This window comes from Crocuta crocuta, unplaced genomic scaffold (assembly GCF_008692635.1).
Source record: "Crocuta crocuta isolate KB4526 unplaced genomic scaffold, BGI_CrCroc_1.0 scaffold16, whole genome shotgun sequence".
Lineage (NCBI taxonomy): Eukaryota > Metazoa > Chordata > Mammalia > Carnivora > Hyaenidae > Crocuta > Crocuta crocuta.
The window spans coordinates 1,072,152-1,087,535 of NW_027531893.1; the positions used below are offsets into that span (position 1 = coordinate 1,072,152).

Genomic DNA, 15,384 nt, shown 5'->3' on the forward strand with positions numbered 1-15,384 from the left:
AGAGCGTGAGTGGGTGAGGGGGAGGGACAAAGATGTTTCCTAGGTGACGGAGAGTGGGGCCTCGGTGGTGGATTGAGCGGGTCTGGGCGAGATTCCCAGAGGGCCGCGCGTCCCCGGCGCGTCGGCGCGGTCATGGCGGGTTTGCTGAAGAAGGTGAGGTGAATGGGGAGGTCATTGTTGGAATTTAGAGCGTGCGGGTGGAGTCGGCCCGATAGCCCCCGATCCTGCGGGTGGTGGTCCGAACTGGCGCGGGCTTGCCAGTGCTTTTTAGGGGTAGTCGTTCTGCTCTGCCTTCCGGGATGACAGATTTAGTAGCTCCTCTGGGAGAGGCAGAAAAACGCTCCAAACGAGTGGCGGGGAGAGACCGATAGCTGGTTTGGGGCCAGTTTTAGCCAGGGCTGTGGTGGTTTTGCCCTTGCTCCGCGCGGTGGACGTGCGGAATTGTAAACAGCGTGCGCCTTGTTTTGTTTTTGAACAGACCACCGGCCTTGTGGGATTGGCTGTGTGCGAGAGTCCACACGAGGTACGTGCCGTTTCCTTCCCGAGTCCCCAGGGAAGACTGCAACTCTGTGACCTTGTTCGAAAGGCTGTCGGAATGCGGCTATTTCAAGCCCCGAATTACGACAGCCTGAGAGCTGTCTTGAGGACGACCTACGTCGGTGATCCGATGCATGGCCTTGTTGTTAAGCCACTTTTCTTGTGGACTTTTTCCGTGGCGTTCTCGTGGCTTCCCCTTTATGAGTGCCCTCCCCTTCCTGTCTCCAGTTTCCACCTTTTCCCCCCGCCTCACCTTTTCTGTCTGGGCGCCGTAGCTCCCTGTACAGTTTGACTTACTGAATATATCGCTCTAGTGATTAACCCCTTATGTCATCAGTTTTCCATTCTAGTGGGTCTTTCGCATCAGTATTCAGAATGCTTCCTCCTAAAAAACCAAAAAACCGGCCTCGATCCTTTTCCTCCCTTCAACAATCACACCATTTCTCTCCTTCCCTTTATAGATCACTCGAAAGACTTAGTCTGTACTTAACTGTCTCCAGTTTCTCTTATTCCCGTGTGAAGGCACTCCGCTCAGACTTGGCTAGGACTGCTCTTTTCAAGGTCACTATTTCTGTGCTGCTAACTCCAACGGTCAGCTCACGTTTCTCATCTTAATTGACCCAGTAACAGCACTTGCCACATTTGGCACTGTCTTCATCTAGCACTTTGTGCCTGGAGACGCCTCAATATCCTGGTTTTTTTGTTTGATTTTTTTCTTCTTACTCTTTTTGCCTTGTCCTTTCCTGGTCATTTCTCATATGCCACTTACAAATTTTGGAGTGCTAAGTCTTGGTTCTTGGAACTTCTTGGGACTTTCTCTATGTGTGTCTCCTTGTCTGGACCCAACCTAGTGGTTTTAAATACCACCAATACACTGATAACTCTTAGATTTCTCTGTGGAGCACTCCCCTCGCTTTATGAGAGTCTTGCATGTTTAATTGCTTAGTGGACATCTCCACTTGGATGTCAGAAATGCAACCCAAACGTAATGTCCAAAACTGGCTTCTTGTTCTTCCCTTCAACCCTGTTCTTCTCCCAGGCTTGCTCACCTCCATGAATGACAGTTCCATCCTTGCAGTCACTCAGGTCAAAAACCTTGAAATCGTGTTTAGTTCCTTTCTTTTGTTCACACCCCACATTTAGCACTTCATTAAATCCTTTGGGCTTCTACTTTTAACGCACATCCAGATTTTGAGTGCCTCTCACCATCTCCTCTGCCACAGCCATATTCTCAGCTACCATCATCAAACTGCAGATACTTGCATTTGCTTCCTAACTGCCTCTCCCTCCTTGCCATGTTTCAGTTTGGTTTTCTCATCCAAGCTAGAGTCAGCCTGATTGTGTCAGGTCATGTCACTCTCAGAACCCTCCAGTGGCTTTCAATTTCACTCTAAACAAAGGAGTCCTAACAAAGGCCCTCCAGGTCACGATTCAACATACTGTATTCTATTAATTTATCCCGTTCATTGACTCTCTTTTAGAAGGTAGATTTTTGTGAAGGTAGGGTTTTTTCCCCCCATTAGTTCACCGCTAAAACTATGACTAGCACATGATACGTGCTCAGAAAGTGTAAGGTTTGTTGAATGAATGTCTTATTATGAGTTCATAATGACTCATTATTGTCTAAAAATGAACTCATGGCATTCGCTTTCTAAATCTATTTGTTTTACTGTAGACTCCATTTTTCCTGGTGCTAGCAGAGTCTTTCTACTCCCCAGGCTGGGAGCTGGACATCGCAGTGGATACTTCTCTTTTCCCTGGAACTTCCTTCCTGTTTATTCCAGCGACAAGCTCTGTTGATCCTTTTCTGTAACAGCTTTCCATTGTGACCTCTTGATTCCCTTATGTGTAGAGAATTACAGCAACTGTGCTGCTGGCCTTTCTGCCTTTTTCTTCATCCAGTCCTTTAAGTCACTACTACCAGGTTAATTTTCCTGAACCACAAATATAATCATACGATCTTCCTAAATCATTTTAATTGCCCACAGAATAATACCAAAAGCTTTAATGTGGCACACAAAACCACTTACACTCTGACTCACTTTTTCTCTAATCTTATCTCCTACACATTTCCTCTGTGTTCTATATTCTAGCCACAGGCTGTCCAATAAAAATATAATGTCAATTATAAATGTAAGTTGTGTTTGGGGCGCCTGGGTGGCTCAGTCGGTTAAGCATCCAACTTTGGCTCAGGTCATGATTTCACGGTTCAGTGGGTTTGACCCTCTAGTCAGGGTCTGTGCTGGCAGCTCAGAGCCTGGAGCCTGCTTTGGATTCTGTGTCTGTCTCTCTCTCTCTGACCCTCCCCTGCTCATACTGTCTCTCTTTCTCTCTCAGAAATTTAAAAAAGAAAAAAAATAAAACATTTAAAAATAAATAAATAAATGTAAGCTGTGTTTGTAATTTCAATTTTCTGGGAGTCACTTTTTTTTTTAATACAGAAAAATGTAAATACTAATAATTTAGCATAGCCAAAATATTTCGGTATATATTCAGTATAAAAATTAATATTTTATATTCTTTTCCGTACTAGATTTTCAAAATCCACTGTATATTTACATTTACAGCACCTCTTAGTTTAGACTAGCCCATTTCAAGTGGTCAGTAGCCATATTTGACCAGTAACTACCTTGCTGGACTGCGTAGTGCAAGAGAAATAGAACTGTATACTGATTATGTTCCTTTTATTTCTGTCATTCGATCCTTTGTACATATTCTATGTGTAAGATTGCCTTTTTCTATATCTTTAAGTGTCCAGCCAAGTCCTACCGTTCCTGTAGGATTTTATACAGTTAAACTAAAATTTCAAATTAAATACAAAGAAATAATAAATTCTTCATTACGTATGTATATTTATGATTATACTTACTGTTTATGAGCTGTCATGAATTAGGATCTGCTATAACAACTTCTAACCATGTGACTTTACCACTAACCACTGTATGTGAACTTTAAGTTCATTGTGCTTCTGTACGTGCTGTACAGTGACTCGGCTCTCTTGCTCCTTTTCTCTGTTAAGGCTGTGGTGAAACCTTCATTCACGTGGTACCAACTCAGGCATGATAAGCTGAAACATTATGACTACATTTAGTTAAATTTGATCATCCTGATAAGCATTGCATATTTTATGCAAATATGCAGTTATTTAAAATAATGGAAGTGGAGGGTGAGGGGGAGAGAGAGAGCAAGAGAAAGACTCTCAAGCAGGTTCCACATCCAGCACAGAGCCTGATGGGGGTCTTGATTTCATGATGATGAGATCATCACCTGAACTGAAATCAAGGGCTTTACTGACTGAGCAACCCACACGCCCCTGTATTTTTTATTCCTACAGAAATTCAAATAAAAATTGGGGGAAAAAATCTGAATTTTGGTGCTTAGGATCTCAACTTGAGAAATAATGATTTAGTAAATGAGTTGATTTTCAAATAGATCATTAGCAATAAATTAGGAAAATTAGGATGCAGTTTAATTTTACTTGGTATCATACCTCTAGTTTCTATACAGCGTTTGTTGCTCATGCAGCATGGAAACTATCCATATTTGTACAGTTGATGCTTGAACAACACAGGTTTGAACTGCATGGGTCTACTTCTATGCAGAGGTTTCTCAGTAAATACAATACAGTACTGTCAATGTATTTTCCTAACAACATTTTCTTTTCCTTAGCTTACTCTATTGTAAGAATACAATATATGATGCATACTACATACAGAATATGTGTTAACTGACTGTGTTATTGGTAAAGCTTCTGGTTAATAGTAGGCTATTAGTCAAGTTTCTGGGGAGTCAAAAGTTATATGTGGATCTTCAGCCATGCCAGGGATCGGCCTCCTAACCCCAGCTTTGTTTAAGGGTTCACTATATTCCTGTTTTTCCTTAGTTATAAAGGGGATGGATAAGGGATAGACATGAAGAAATTGCAGCAAAGAAGAGTTAAATGCTTTTTAAAAAACAACTTTAAAGTGTTCCATTAAATCTGGTGATATTTTAAACTGGAAATGTATGTGATTTGTCTTTTCAGAGGCTAAGAATATTGTACACAAAGATTCTTGATGTTCTTGAGCAAATTCCTAAAAATGCAGCGTATAGAAAGTACACAGAACAGATTACAAGTGAGAAGTTGAGTATGGTTAAAGCGGTAAGTAGCTGACTTGATTTTGCTTTCTTGGGTTTATGGTTTCGGATGCAACATTAACAAGAAAAAAATTCATTTGTTTGTTTTTTGCATATTCTGCATACTTCCAATATCTATTATTTCTTCTGTGCTTTCCTTCCATCCTTTTCCCCTTTCATTCAGCAGGCTTCCTCTGTCTGCTAAGTGCTTTCCTTATGCAATTTGGTACTGGAGTGGAAGAATAAGGTCAAGTCCCTTCTCTAAGTTAACATCGTAGCTGCTGCTTTTCCCTCTTTTCCCTCTCAAGTCCTTCACTGATTGTTGATTTATTTATAGATATGTCAATCCTATCTCTTTTGTCTAGTTTCAGAGAAGAAAATGAAAGCAAAACAAAAGATGTGTTTTGTTTAAATAAAACTGTCAGAAATAACTATTTTAAAAAGTGCTTTGTTACAAAGAGACCAAATTAGTCTCTTAACTGCCAGAAATTATATCAAGCATTGTGAATGGGCTGAATATGTACCCACACCTTCTCCAAATTCATCTGGTGAAGCCCTAACCCCTCAGTGTGGCTGGAACCTCTACAGAGGTAATTAAGGTTAATGAGGTCATAAGATTGGCCCCTTGATCCAGTAAGACTAGTGTCCTTATGAGAAGAGACAGCAGAGGGGCTCCTTGGTGGCTCAGTCAGTTGAGCATCTGACTTTGGCTCATGTCATGATGGTTTGTGGGTTCGAGCCCTGCGTCCGGCTTTGTGCTGACAGTTCAGACCCTGGAGCCTGCTTGGATTCTGTCTCCCCATCTCTCTGCCCCTCCCCTGCTTATGTTCTGTCTGTCTCTGAAAAATAAACAAACATTAAAATAAAATTTAAAAAAGAGAGAGAGACAGCAACAAGCTTGCACTCTCTCTGCCATGTGAGGACAAATTGAGAAAGTGATTTTCTGCAAGCCAGAAAGAGAGCTGTCCTCAGAAACTGACCCTGTCGGACCTTGATCTTGGACTAACAGTGAGAAAATAAATTTCTGTAGTTGAAGCCACACAATCTATGGTTTTTATAATGGCAGCCCTAACAGACTAATACAAGCATTTTATAGCCTCAAAATCAAAGGCTCTAGCCACACGGTAGACTGCTGCTAGTTCTTTTATAGCAAACTATATTGTACTATTGCCATATAACTGACTGAGCCACCCAGGCACCCCTGCTTTTTTCCCCCCTTTAATCATTTTTTTTCTCTATTTCTTTGTAGTGAAGGAAAATGGAAAAGGGGGATGATGTGTTTCAGGGTCAGGGATGTTACAATATATATTTTTTTCCTATGCCTGTTCCAATAAACTTAGTGGCTTAAAACAGTAGAAATTTATTCTTTTACATTTCTGGAAGCCAGAATTCTAAAGTTAGTATCAAGGGCCCAAATCGAGGTGTCAACAGGACAACATTTGCTTTAGAGGTTCTAGTGTAGAATCTGTTCCTTGACTCTTCCAGCTTTGGTGGCTTTCAGCATTTCGTGGCTTATGGCCACATCACTCTAATCTCTGCCTCTGTGGTCACATTACTTTCCCTTCTATGCATAATTTCCCTCTGCCTCTGTCCTTATAAGGACACTTGTATTTGGGCCCACTTAGATATTTTTTAGGGCAATCTCCCTGTCTGGGGATTATTAATTAGGTCTACAGAGTATTTGCCAAACATTCAGTAGGTTTCAGAGATTAGGTCATGTAATTTTGTGGGGCATTATTTAGCCCACCACAGTACGAATCATCACTAAGGTGATATATGAGCGATGGAAGCGAAAGAACAAGCCTTGCAGATATCCCTGGTCAGCCGGCAGGTGGCCTGAGGCAGAAACATGCCAATTTCTGTCGGAGGTTTCTTTGTTTATTTTCCCCCTCTTTTCCTTCCATTTGTGGGCCAAAACCCCATCCCACTTACACCTTACTTCCATAGGTGTAGGTGTGTCATGGTTTCTGGCTCTCCCACAGCTCAGTTGACTAGAAATAAATAAATATATGTCATTGAATTTTCTAGGCATTTCTTTGTAAAAACCTTGTATTGAAGAATAATGTACATAAAGAAACGTGCAGCCATCCTAAGTATAGAGCTTGATGACTTTTCACAAAGTAATCATACCCATGTTAACACCAGATCAAAAAGAGGACATTTCCAGAATGCCCGAACCCTCTCTTGTTCCTCTTCAAGTTACTACCCTCCTAAAGATAACTACTCTTCTGACCTCTAACATGACATATTCATTTTGCCTGGTTTTCAACTTTTTATAAATGGAATCACCATTCTGTGCTATTTTGTGTGTGGTTTCATTCACTTAATATTATGTTTAAGAGAATAACTATGTTATTGCATATAGTTGTAGTTTGTACATTCTCACTGCTCTGTAGTATTCTGTTATATCCAAATACTATAATGCATTTTTTAATTCTATTATATATGATCATTTGAATTCTTTCCACTTTGGGTTTATAATTTGTGCTACTGTTCTTGTGCTAACATTCTTGAACATGTCATTTGATTACTGTATAATGCTTTCTGTTTGGTATATACATAGGAATGGAATTCTGGGTCATAGGGTAGCATTTATTTTCAATACTGATGCTCTCAGAGGAAATACAGGAAATACTACGAAAATAAAGTGGCATTTTAAAATCTGTACTATAGAAAGACCGAATTGGACGTCGTATTTCTTACTGTTGATTAGCAAGTTAGTATTAAGACAGGAAAGCAATAAAATAGTAGAGATTTGAAATGGGTTTCCACCACATATTTGGCAAACATTAGTAAGGGTACAGTGAAAGAAAAATTAATTGTTCGCCAAATTAAGTGCTTTTATATTTGGGTCTTTTTAATATTTGGGTCTTTTTAATTAGGATATTGAGGTATTCAGATATTGTGCTCCTTTGTTTAAATCTTTTTTTCTTTTTTTTCCTTATAGGAACCAGATGTTAAGAAATTAGAAGACCGACTTCAGTGCGGCCAACTAGAAGAGGTGATTCTGCAGGTAAAGAATAGATGTTTGGCTTTAAATGTTCAGAGGTACAATATTTAAAGACACAAAAGTAAAATTCCAGAGAAAAAGGAAAACTGAATTTCTTTATTTAGATCAACTCTCAAATAACAATAATCACATATAGGAAATACTTCTATCATGTATATGTCAAATATTTATCATTAATTATTCTTGAATTTATGAGGCTCCTGTTGGGAATTTGGAGTTTGATGCACCTTGAATTTAATCAGCATGTTCTTGTTAGCCTTACTTTAGTTCAAACTACTAACACTGTATTACTGTTACTTGGATACTTTTATCTTTTTAGATACAAATATTTTTATGTTTTAAAGGCTTAGTATATTTTTAATACGGAGAGATACAGGTCTTGTGAATCATAAAATTAAAATATATTTTTATTTTTTACTGTTGGATTAACACATGTATGTCGGCAAGAATGCTACAATTTTTAATTAAATCAGGGGAAATTATGCCTTTTTTTTTTAAGTTGTGCATTTTGCCCTCAATTACTAGTAAGGTTAAACTTAAAATATGTGATTGTATTTTATGTTTTATATAGATCATGTCATTAATATTTTTACTCTATCATTTGTTTTTAGTGTTTTTCTTCTTTATTTCTTTGATTAACTGTTAACTTTGGCTATGTTATTTGCACATTTGTTTAGCCTGTTCTTTGCCTTTTGACTCCAACTTAGTATCTTTTCTCATAATTTTTCATGATTAAATCACCCTGCCCCCTTTGCCCCATCACTTCAGGACTCCCCCCCCCAAGTTATAGGTTTAGACGTCTCCCCTTAAATATGTCTGATACTCACTTCTGTTTCATTTAATTTGTGCATTTTTTGGTATATAAAAAAATGCAACTATTCTTGTGTTTTATTAAAGGACAAAGAAAAGGAAATACTGGGTAGTATTGGTGATTAGGGAAGGTAGATCACCAACAGACATGATATGCAAATTCAAAAGATTTGCTAGCTGCCTCTGTTACAAGAGGAATCGGGCATTCAGATGGCTTTTTATGAGTGTAGACCATTTTCAGTCATTCAGAGTCCTATTTTCCTGGCCTTTCTATTCATTTGCCAGCTGTTGTACCATATGGGAATTTGCTGCTAACTTATTTTCCTTATCTGTTCCTCTTTCTTTTCTGTCAGACTTCACTTTGATCATGACTTTATTTAACTGATAGATTAATTTTTCATGCAGTTGTAGTCTTAGGATTCAATAAGTATTTTTAAGTCAGCTGTGCAGTTCTCCATGTTTTCATGGGCAATAGTAAGGTTAAAGTTTAATGATGTTTTATTTAACCTAATGTATTTAAAATATTATTAAACATATAATCAATATAAAAATATTGATATATTTTGGATTCTTTTTTATACTAAGTCTTTAAAATCTAGTGTGTATTTTATACTAGCAGCACATATGAATTTGAACTAGCTGCATTTCAAGTGCTCACTCAGTAGTCACATGTAGGTAGCAGGTAGTATGACAGGAATAAGGAAAAGATAGTGTGTTAGAAGCTAAAGAAGAGGGAAGGAGTGGGCAACGGTCCACATGCCGCTGCGTCCAGCTACCTGAAATGGGGTTGACCTTCAGCGTTTGGCAGCCTCCTCATGCTACACAATGTCTTGGGAGCTTAAAAAATATTCAAGAGGCCTGGGCCAAAGGGCAGTCCGAGAAACAGCCACCTTTACGGATATTTTTAATTAGTGTTTATACTATCTTCTCATTGCAGCATTAGTAAATCCTTCTAGCCCCAGATTTCATTTAATCTACTCTTCAACAACTCGTTGTACATATTTTAGACTGTTGGTGCTACACATAGATTGTTTTGTACCAGTGGCGTAAATGAGGCATTGCTTTAAACTATGGAATTACAGCCTGTGATAGAATCTGGCACTTATTCTGTATTTGAATTCCTTCTCTGGTATCCTGACAACTGTTTAACAGTGTTCTTCTTCTAGGTTGAGCCAGGATTGTCATAGGTCTTTTGTTGTATAAAAATGTGAAATAAAAAGATACCTGAAATATATTTGTTAAATATGGTATCAGTTTGTTTGAAGGGAAAAAGTAAATACAACATCTTTTGGTAAGGAAATTAATTCAGTCAATAAATATTTTTTGTACATGTATGATTTTCTATACTCCACAGATCACTGTTTTACAAACTGTGGGTCTCAAGTGATTATGAGTCAAGAAAATCAGTTAGGTGGGTTGTGACTAGCATTTAAAAAGTATAATATAAAATAATGTGTCAGAGCTAGTAAAGGTAATCATATTTTTAGCTTTGTTTTAGTTCTGTGTGCGTGTTGTGGTTCCCTTAGTAGAATTATTTTCTTGTGTTTTACTATGAGCCATGCTAAAATAAATTTGAAAGCCATTGACATTGGTAAAGAGACATACTTCTGATCCTCAAAGAATTTGTTGTCTAATAGTGAAACAATTAAGTTTGAAAACTCACCATGTAAACTTCTGAAACCTTTAATAGCAAATTTTAATCAAATAGAAAAATTCAGAAGCCATCCTTTCTTACTCATGATTGTGTAGCTATGAAAGGTAAGGTAATTTAATTAATAACGTTCAACATTTGATGGCGGAACAGCTTATTAGGTATTAATATGAAAATAGTTCTAATAATTATACTTCAGTCATTAGCTATGATAAATATCTATTAAACAATATAATCAAATGATCCTTTAAAAAATTTTTATTAACAGGCTGAAAATGAACTAAGTTTGGCAAGAAAAATGATTCAGTGGAAACCATGGGAGCCTTTAGTGGAAGAGCCTCCTGCCAACCAATGGAAATGGCCGATATAATCATCATTAAATGACTAGCTTATGGGTGGGAAACTGATGTAATTAAATGTTCTGTAATATTAAAAATGATTCCTTATTATTGATATCGTATAATCAAGAAAACTAATACAGAACATATTTAGGAGACTTGTTAAAATTGATAACTGTGGTAATAGGGATTTGTGAATCCATATTTGATATGTAAAGCATTCATTTAAATTATTTCAAAGATGATTGTTTTTGTTTTTGTTTTTTAACAGAGCGGTTGTGGAAAGATTTGAAAATTAATTGGGAAAATTCCTATAGATTTTCAATGCAGAGGCTATAATTGAAATGTGAAGTATTTTTAGTAGTGTCTTCAACACATCATTTAATGGTTTTTATCCTGAAAAAAATAGGAAAGGTACTTCATTATTTATTGTTTAGACAAATTTATAAATCATTGAAGTAGTAAAAGCAAAAACCATCAAAATTATAGTTGTACAGTTGAGGAAATTGATTTGATATTTGAAAGACTTTTTATTTAGAGTGGTAATTGTAAAAACGTTTCCTTTCGTCTCAATCAAAGAAGTTAGCTTTCTATTCCTTAGCCTTTTGTTTTCTTGATCAACCAAAGTACATCAAGGTAGAGATAGAATTTATGTAAAAGAAGAGACATAAAGAGTTCCTAAAGTTTATCTGATTTATGAATAGGCTTACATTTCAGAACATCTTAGTCACACATGAGTTGTGACTTCAAAGTAGAATCACTAGGTGGTTTTCACTAAGTTTCCATTATGAGTGCAGTTGGGTATCAAACCGAAGATAAATGCTGTTGAAGGAAAGAAACAGTTGGCATAAATCACTTTTAATGTGTCTTCACCCTTTCTTCCTAGACCCTATCATTTATTTCCAAATACTTAAGTTTGACATTTTTTAACTTCAAAGACAGTACTCTTATGTGTTTGTCGCATATGTGTGTGTTTAACTATCCATTTGGCAAAGCGGAATCAATTCAGAATTTTCAGAATGAGAAAATTGTATTTTTTCCAATATATTTCTCCCCTTAACAGCGCTGTAAATTGAATGATAAATAAATATTAAATGAAGTGGATTGAGTTACTTTTTAGCAGTCAGAATGCAAGAGAAAGCTTCTCTGGGGGAAGTGGGAGAAGCTTTAGAGGGAGTCAGAGGCCCAGGTTCTTATTCCCACAGTCCTGGTGCAATTGTGAACTCAGTGACCAAGTGGAGACAGGTTGTCAACCTCTCAGACTTACCTATTGCCTCCTTTGTAAAAGAAGAATTTACGATTTATAACTTCCTTTTCAGGTCTAAATATTTGCTTTATATTATAGATGTAAAAACTATATGATCCTAAAGCATATTTGTATAAGATGCTTTTCAGGCAAATCTCCTTACCAACCATTTTTTTAGGTCCTTTGAGCACATACGAACAGAAAGATGGTTTGATGTGCCTTTTCTGACTTTTTAGCCCCACTTTTCCACGATTCTTGGGTGTCATATATTTCACCGACAGAGCTTCTGTCGCTGTTAATTAAAGGGGACCGTATTGATGTTTGCATTAGAAATGCTAGTGGTAGAGTAGTAGTTGTATAGTAATATAGTAATAGTAGCTAATATTAATGTTTTTCAGGCACTGTTTAAGTACTTGACTAATTTCCCTCTTAAATCTGCACTATAACTCTTAGTAGTATGATTTTGTGGGGTGGCACCTGTGTGGCTCAGTCAGTTAAGGGTCCCACTTTGGCTCAGGTCATCTCATGGCTCGTAAGTTCAAGCCCCGTGTCGGGCACAGTGCTGACAGCTCAGAGCCTGGAGCCTGCTTTAGATTCTCTATCTCCTTTTCTCTCTGCTCCTACTCCACTCATACTCTGTCTCTCTCAAAAATAAACAAAACATTAAAAAAAAAAAAAAAAGTGTGATCTTGCAAGTTATCTCCATTTCTCCAGGTAAGGAAACCAGAATTCAGTGTGAATAGTGCTCTCCTGCTGCTGTACTCCACCGTGGGCAACATGGGGACCTTGGAGAAACAGGTGAAGAGATGATGTAATAACATAACCAAGGTTGTATAGCTAGTAAGATGTGGAGCTCAATTTGAACCTGGACAGCCTTGCTCCAGAACTCATGTTCTTAACCGTCATATTTTTCATGAATATCCTCAGGTGGTTACTTCCTGCCTGTACCTTTGGACTATAACAAAAGAGCCTTGATTCTGGCTCTTGACTTGTTCTGTCAAAGTCACTATACAGAACAAATAGAAACAGAGGTAGTAAGCTGGATTTCATTTTGTGCAAAGACCTTCATGTGGAGTATAGGTAGATAATGTTAATGGGGTAGGTATTTAAAAGGCATTGCTGTGTGCTTCACGTTTAGTTTTACTTTTACTAACTGCCATTCCAAATGCCCTTACTGAATCTGATAGTTCTTTCCTCCTGCAAATGTTTTCTGGTTGCTTCCTATAAATTTCCAGATTAAGCTTTCCTGATCACTTTAAAAAGGATTCTATGTAAAGAGCTTCAGTGTTGCCCAGTGGCTTCTAGACTAATTTGAGTAATTTTCAGAATGGCCTATTTCAGATCTCCCTAAGGCATCTCATGTTCCATTCAGATTAATCTTTCATCACACACTTCAAATGAAAAAAAAGCTAATTAGGTTGAGCTTTGCAGACAAAAAGATGGCAGCAAAGTTGATGCCCCCTTTCTTCTATCTGGGTACTTAGTGCAGAATATTCAAATTTCTCCCATTCTTTCCTTTGGGGTAGAAATGATTTACATCTAGGATGATCATGTAATTTTTTACTCAGCCTGTAATGATTTTGAGAGAAAAAGGAAATGTTAAATAATTTCATGAGGGTGGGGTCGCTGGGTGGCTCTTTTGGTTGAGCAGACTCTTGATTTCGGCTCAGTTCATGATTCCAGTGTTGTGGGATCAAGACCTGCATTGGGCTCCATGCTGAACATGGAACCTGCTTAATATTCTCTCTGTCTGTCTGTCTGTCTCTCTGTCTCTCTCAACATTTCTGCCCCTGTCCCCCACTCATGCTCTCTCTTTCTAAAAGAAAAATATTCCGTAAGGTAACAGGAATAAACGATGACTGTCAAGGGCAAACAGGAGCCCACTCAACACTGAGGGCAGCCATCCTTTCTACAACAGAAGTTGGAGAAGTAGTCTTACCCGAATAGGAATGATAGGATGTCAGCAGTGGCAGCCATTGTGAGCCACCAGGCACCAGCTTTCATTGTATTTCTTCATTATCCATTGCTCTATCCCACTCAGAATTGGGGGATGGAAGAAAAGGAGTTTATCTTTGTCATTTCCTTTTCTAATCCGAAGTGAAGTTACAGAAGTGAAGCTAACTGAGCTTTTTGCTGCTGCTGGTATAGTGCAAAGCAGATTTATTTTCAAGCACAACAATGGGGATTAGGATACGAGATAAAAGTGAAAGCAGTCTTCTATCGCATGGAGATCAAGATTCTAACTCTAGCTGACTTTGGGACCTCCTACAATGGGAAGGCTTGCTGTGTTGCCCTCAGAGGTTGTTTCTACCTGATGCTTCAGCAGGCTTTTCAAACAGATTCCCTTTGGGCCAGCTCTTCTAATTCCTTCTGTCCACCAAGATGGTATTCCAGGTAGTCTGTGTTCTGTTTATCCAGGAACTCTCTCAGGAAGTCTAAGAGATCAGTTTTACTGTTGTCAGAAGCTAAGATCTTCAGGTTTTGCAGGACCTTGCTTCACATGTGCTTCAACTGCAGAGCAGACTCCAGAGTTTATATGTACCTTCCTCAGTTCTTTACGTCAGGCCCCAATCACTGGAACACAGATGCTGCCCTTGTGTTTTCTCTATTAAAGGGAGGAAATCAACAATGCTCTGTATAAGAAAATTCCCATAGGGGCGCCTGGGTGGCTTAGTTGGTTGAGCGTCCGACTTTCGCTTAGGTCATGATCTCATGGTTCGTGGGTTCGAGCCCCGCGTCGGGCTCTGTGCTGACTGCCAGCTCAGAGCCTGGAGCCTGTTTCAGAGTCTGTGACTCCCTCTCTCTCTGACCCTCCCCTGCTCATGCTGTCTCTCTCCTAGAAATAAATAAAACATTTTAAAAAAAAAAAAAAAAGAAAAAGAAAATTCCCACATATAGGCTACTATCAGCCTGTGCCTTTTCTTCCCAGCCTCCATGGTTACATAAAGTTAAAGAAACTCCTATGCAAGTGTGTTGTGGGGTCTAGGGTAAAGTAGCAAATGGCTGAATGTACCATGAGTATTTTCCAACTGAGGAGATAATCCTTTAAATCTCAGTACTTAAGTAATGGCATTGCTGCCCACACTACAATAATGGTAATACTAGCTTTTTGAGAACAAAGTAAATGAAAAGGTAGACATTTGGGTGAGAGGAGGATGAAGAGGTTTATTTTTAATAGAATTCACAAAAAATCAAAGTGGGAATGTGATACGTGATTTGAATTAGTGATGGGAGAAATTTATTTAAAAGTCTTTATTTAGAGGGAATAAGCCAAAACTCTCGTTAGTGAAGGAAAGTAGCTGACTATTGAGAAAAATAGTGAATTAGAATAGACTATCCCTAAATCCTAATGTCTTAACAACAGAAGTTTGTTTCTTATATTACACGTCTAATGAGGGCTGACAGTTCTCAAAAGAGTCACTCAAGGGATCTGGGCTGAGGAGGATGCCATTTCAACACGTGCTTCCATAGCCATAGGGCAGGAGAAATGAAACCTGGCAAATCACACAGAAACAAATTTTTTTTAATATGCTATAGAACTCACAAATTTAGCTTGCCATGCATTGGGTTTTCAAAATGATATTTAGGTTTATATTAGCAGCTAATTTTTTGCAGTGTGTTTAAATGTAATTTATGACGGATTAGCTTCTTTCTGTACACAACTCTAAATGAAAAG

General features: G+C 38.1%; 1 protein-coding gene across 1 annotated transcript; it reads left to right on the forward strand.

Moving 5' to 3' along the window:
• Nucleotides 1-54: 54 nt before the first annotated feature.
• NDUFA5 (NADH:ubiquinone oxidoreductase subunit A5) lies at nt 55-11,561 on the forward strand. The gene is made up of 5 exons (XM_077773266.1): nt 55-153; nt 479-523; nt 4,562-4,678; nt 7,601-7,666; nt 10,393-11,561. The coding sequence occupies exons 1-5, from the start codon at nt 133-135 to the stop codon at nt 10,492-10,494; spliced, it is 351 nt and encodes a 116-aa protein (XP_077629392.1). The 5' UTR covers nt 55-132; the 3' UTR covers nt 10,495-11,561.
• Nucleotides 11,562-15,384: the final 3,823 nt, after the last annotated feature.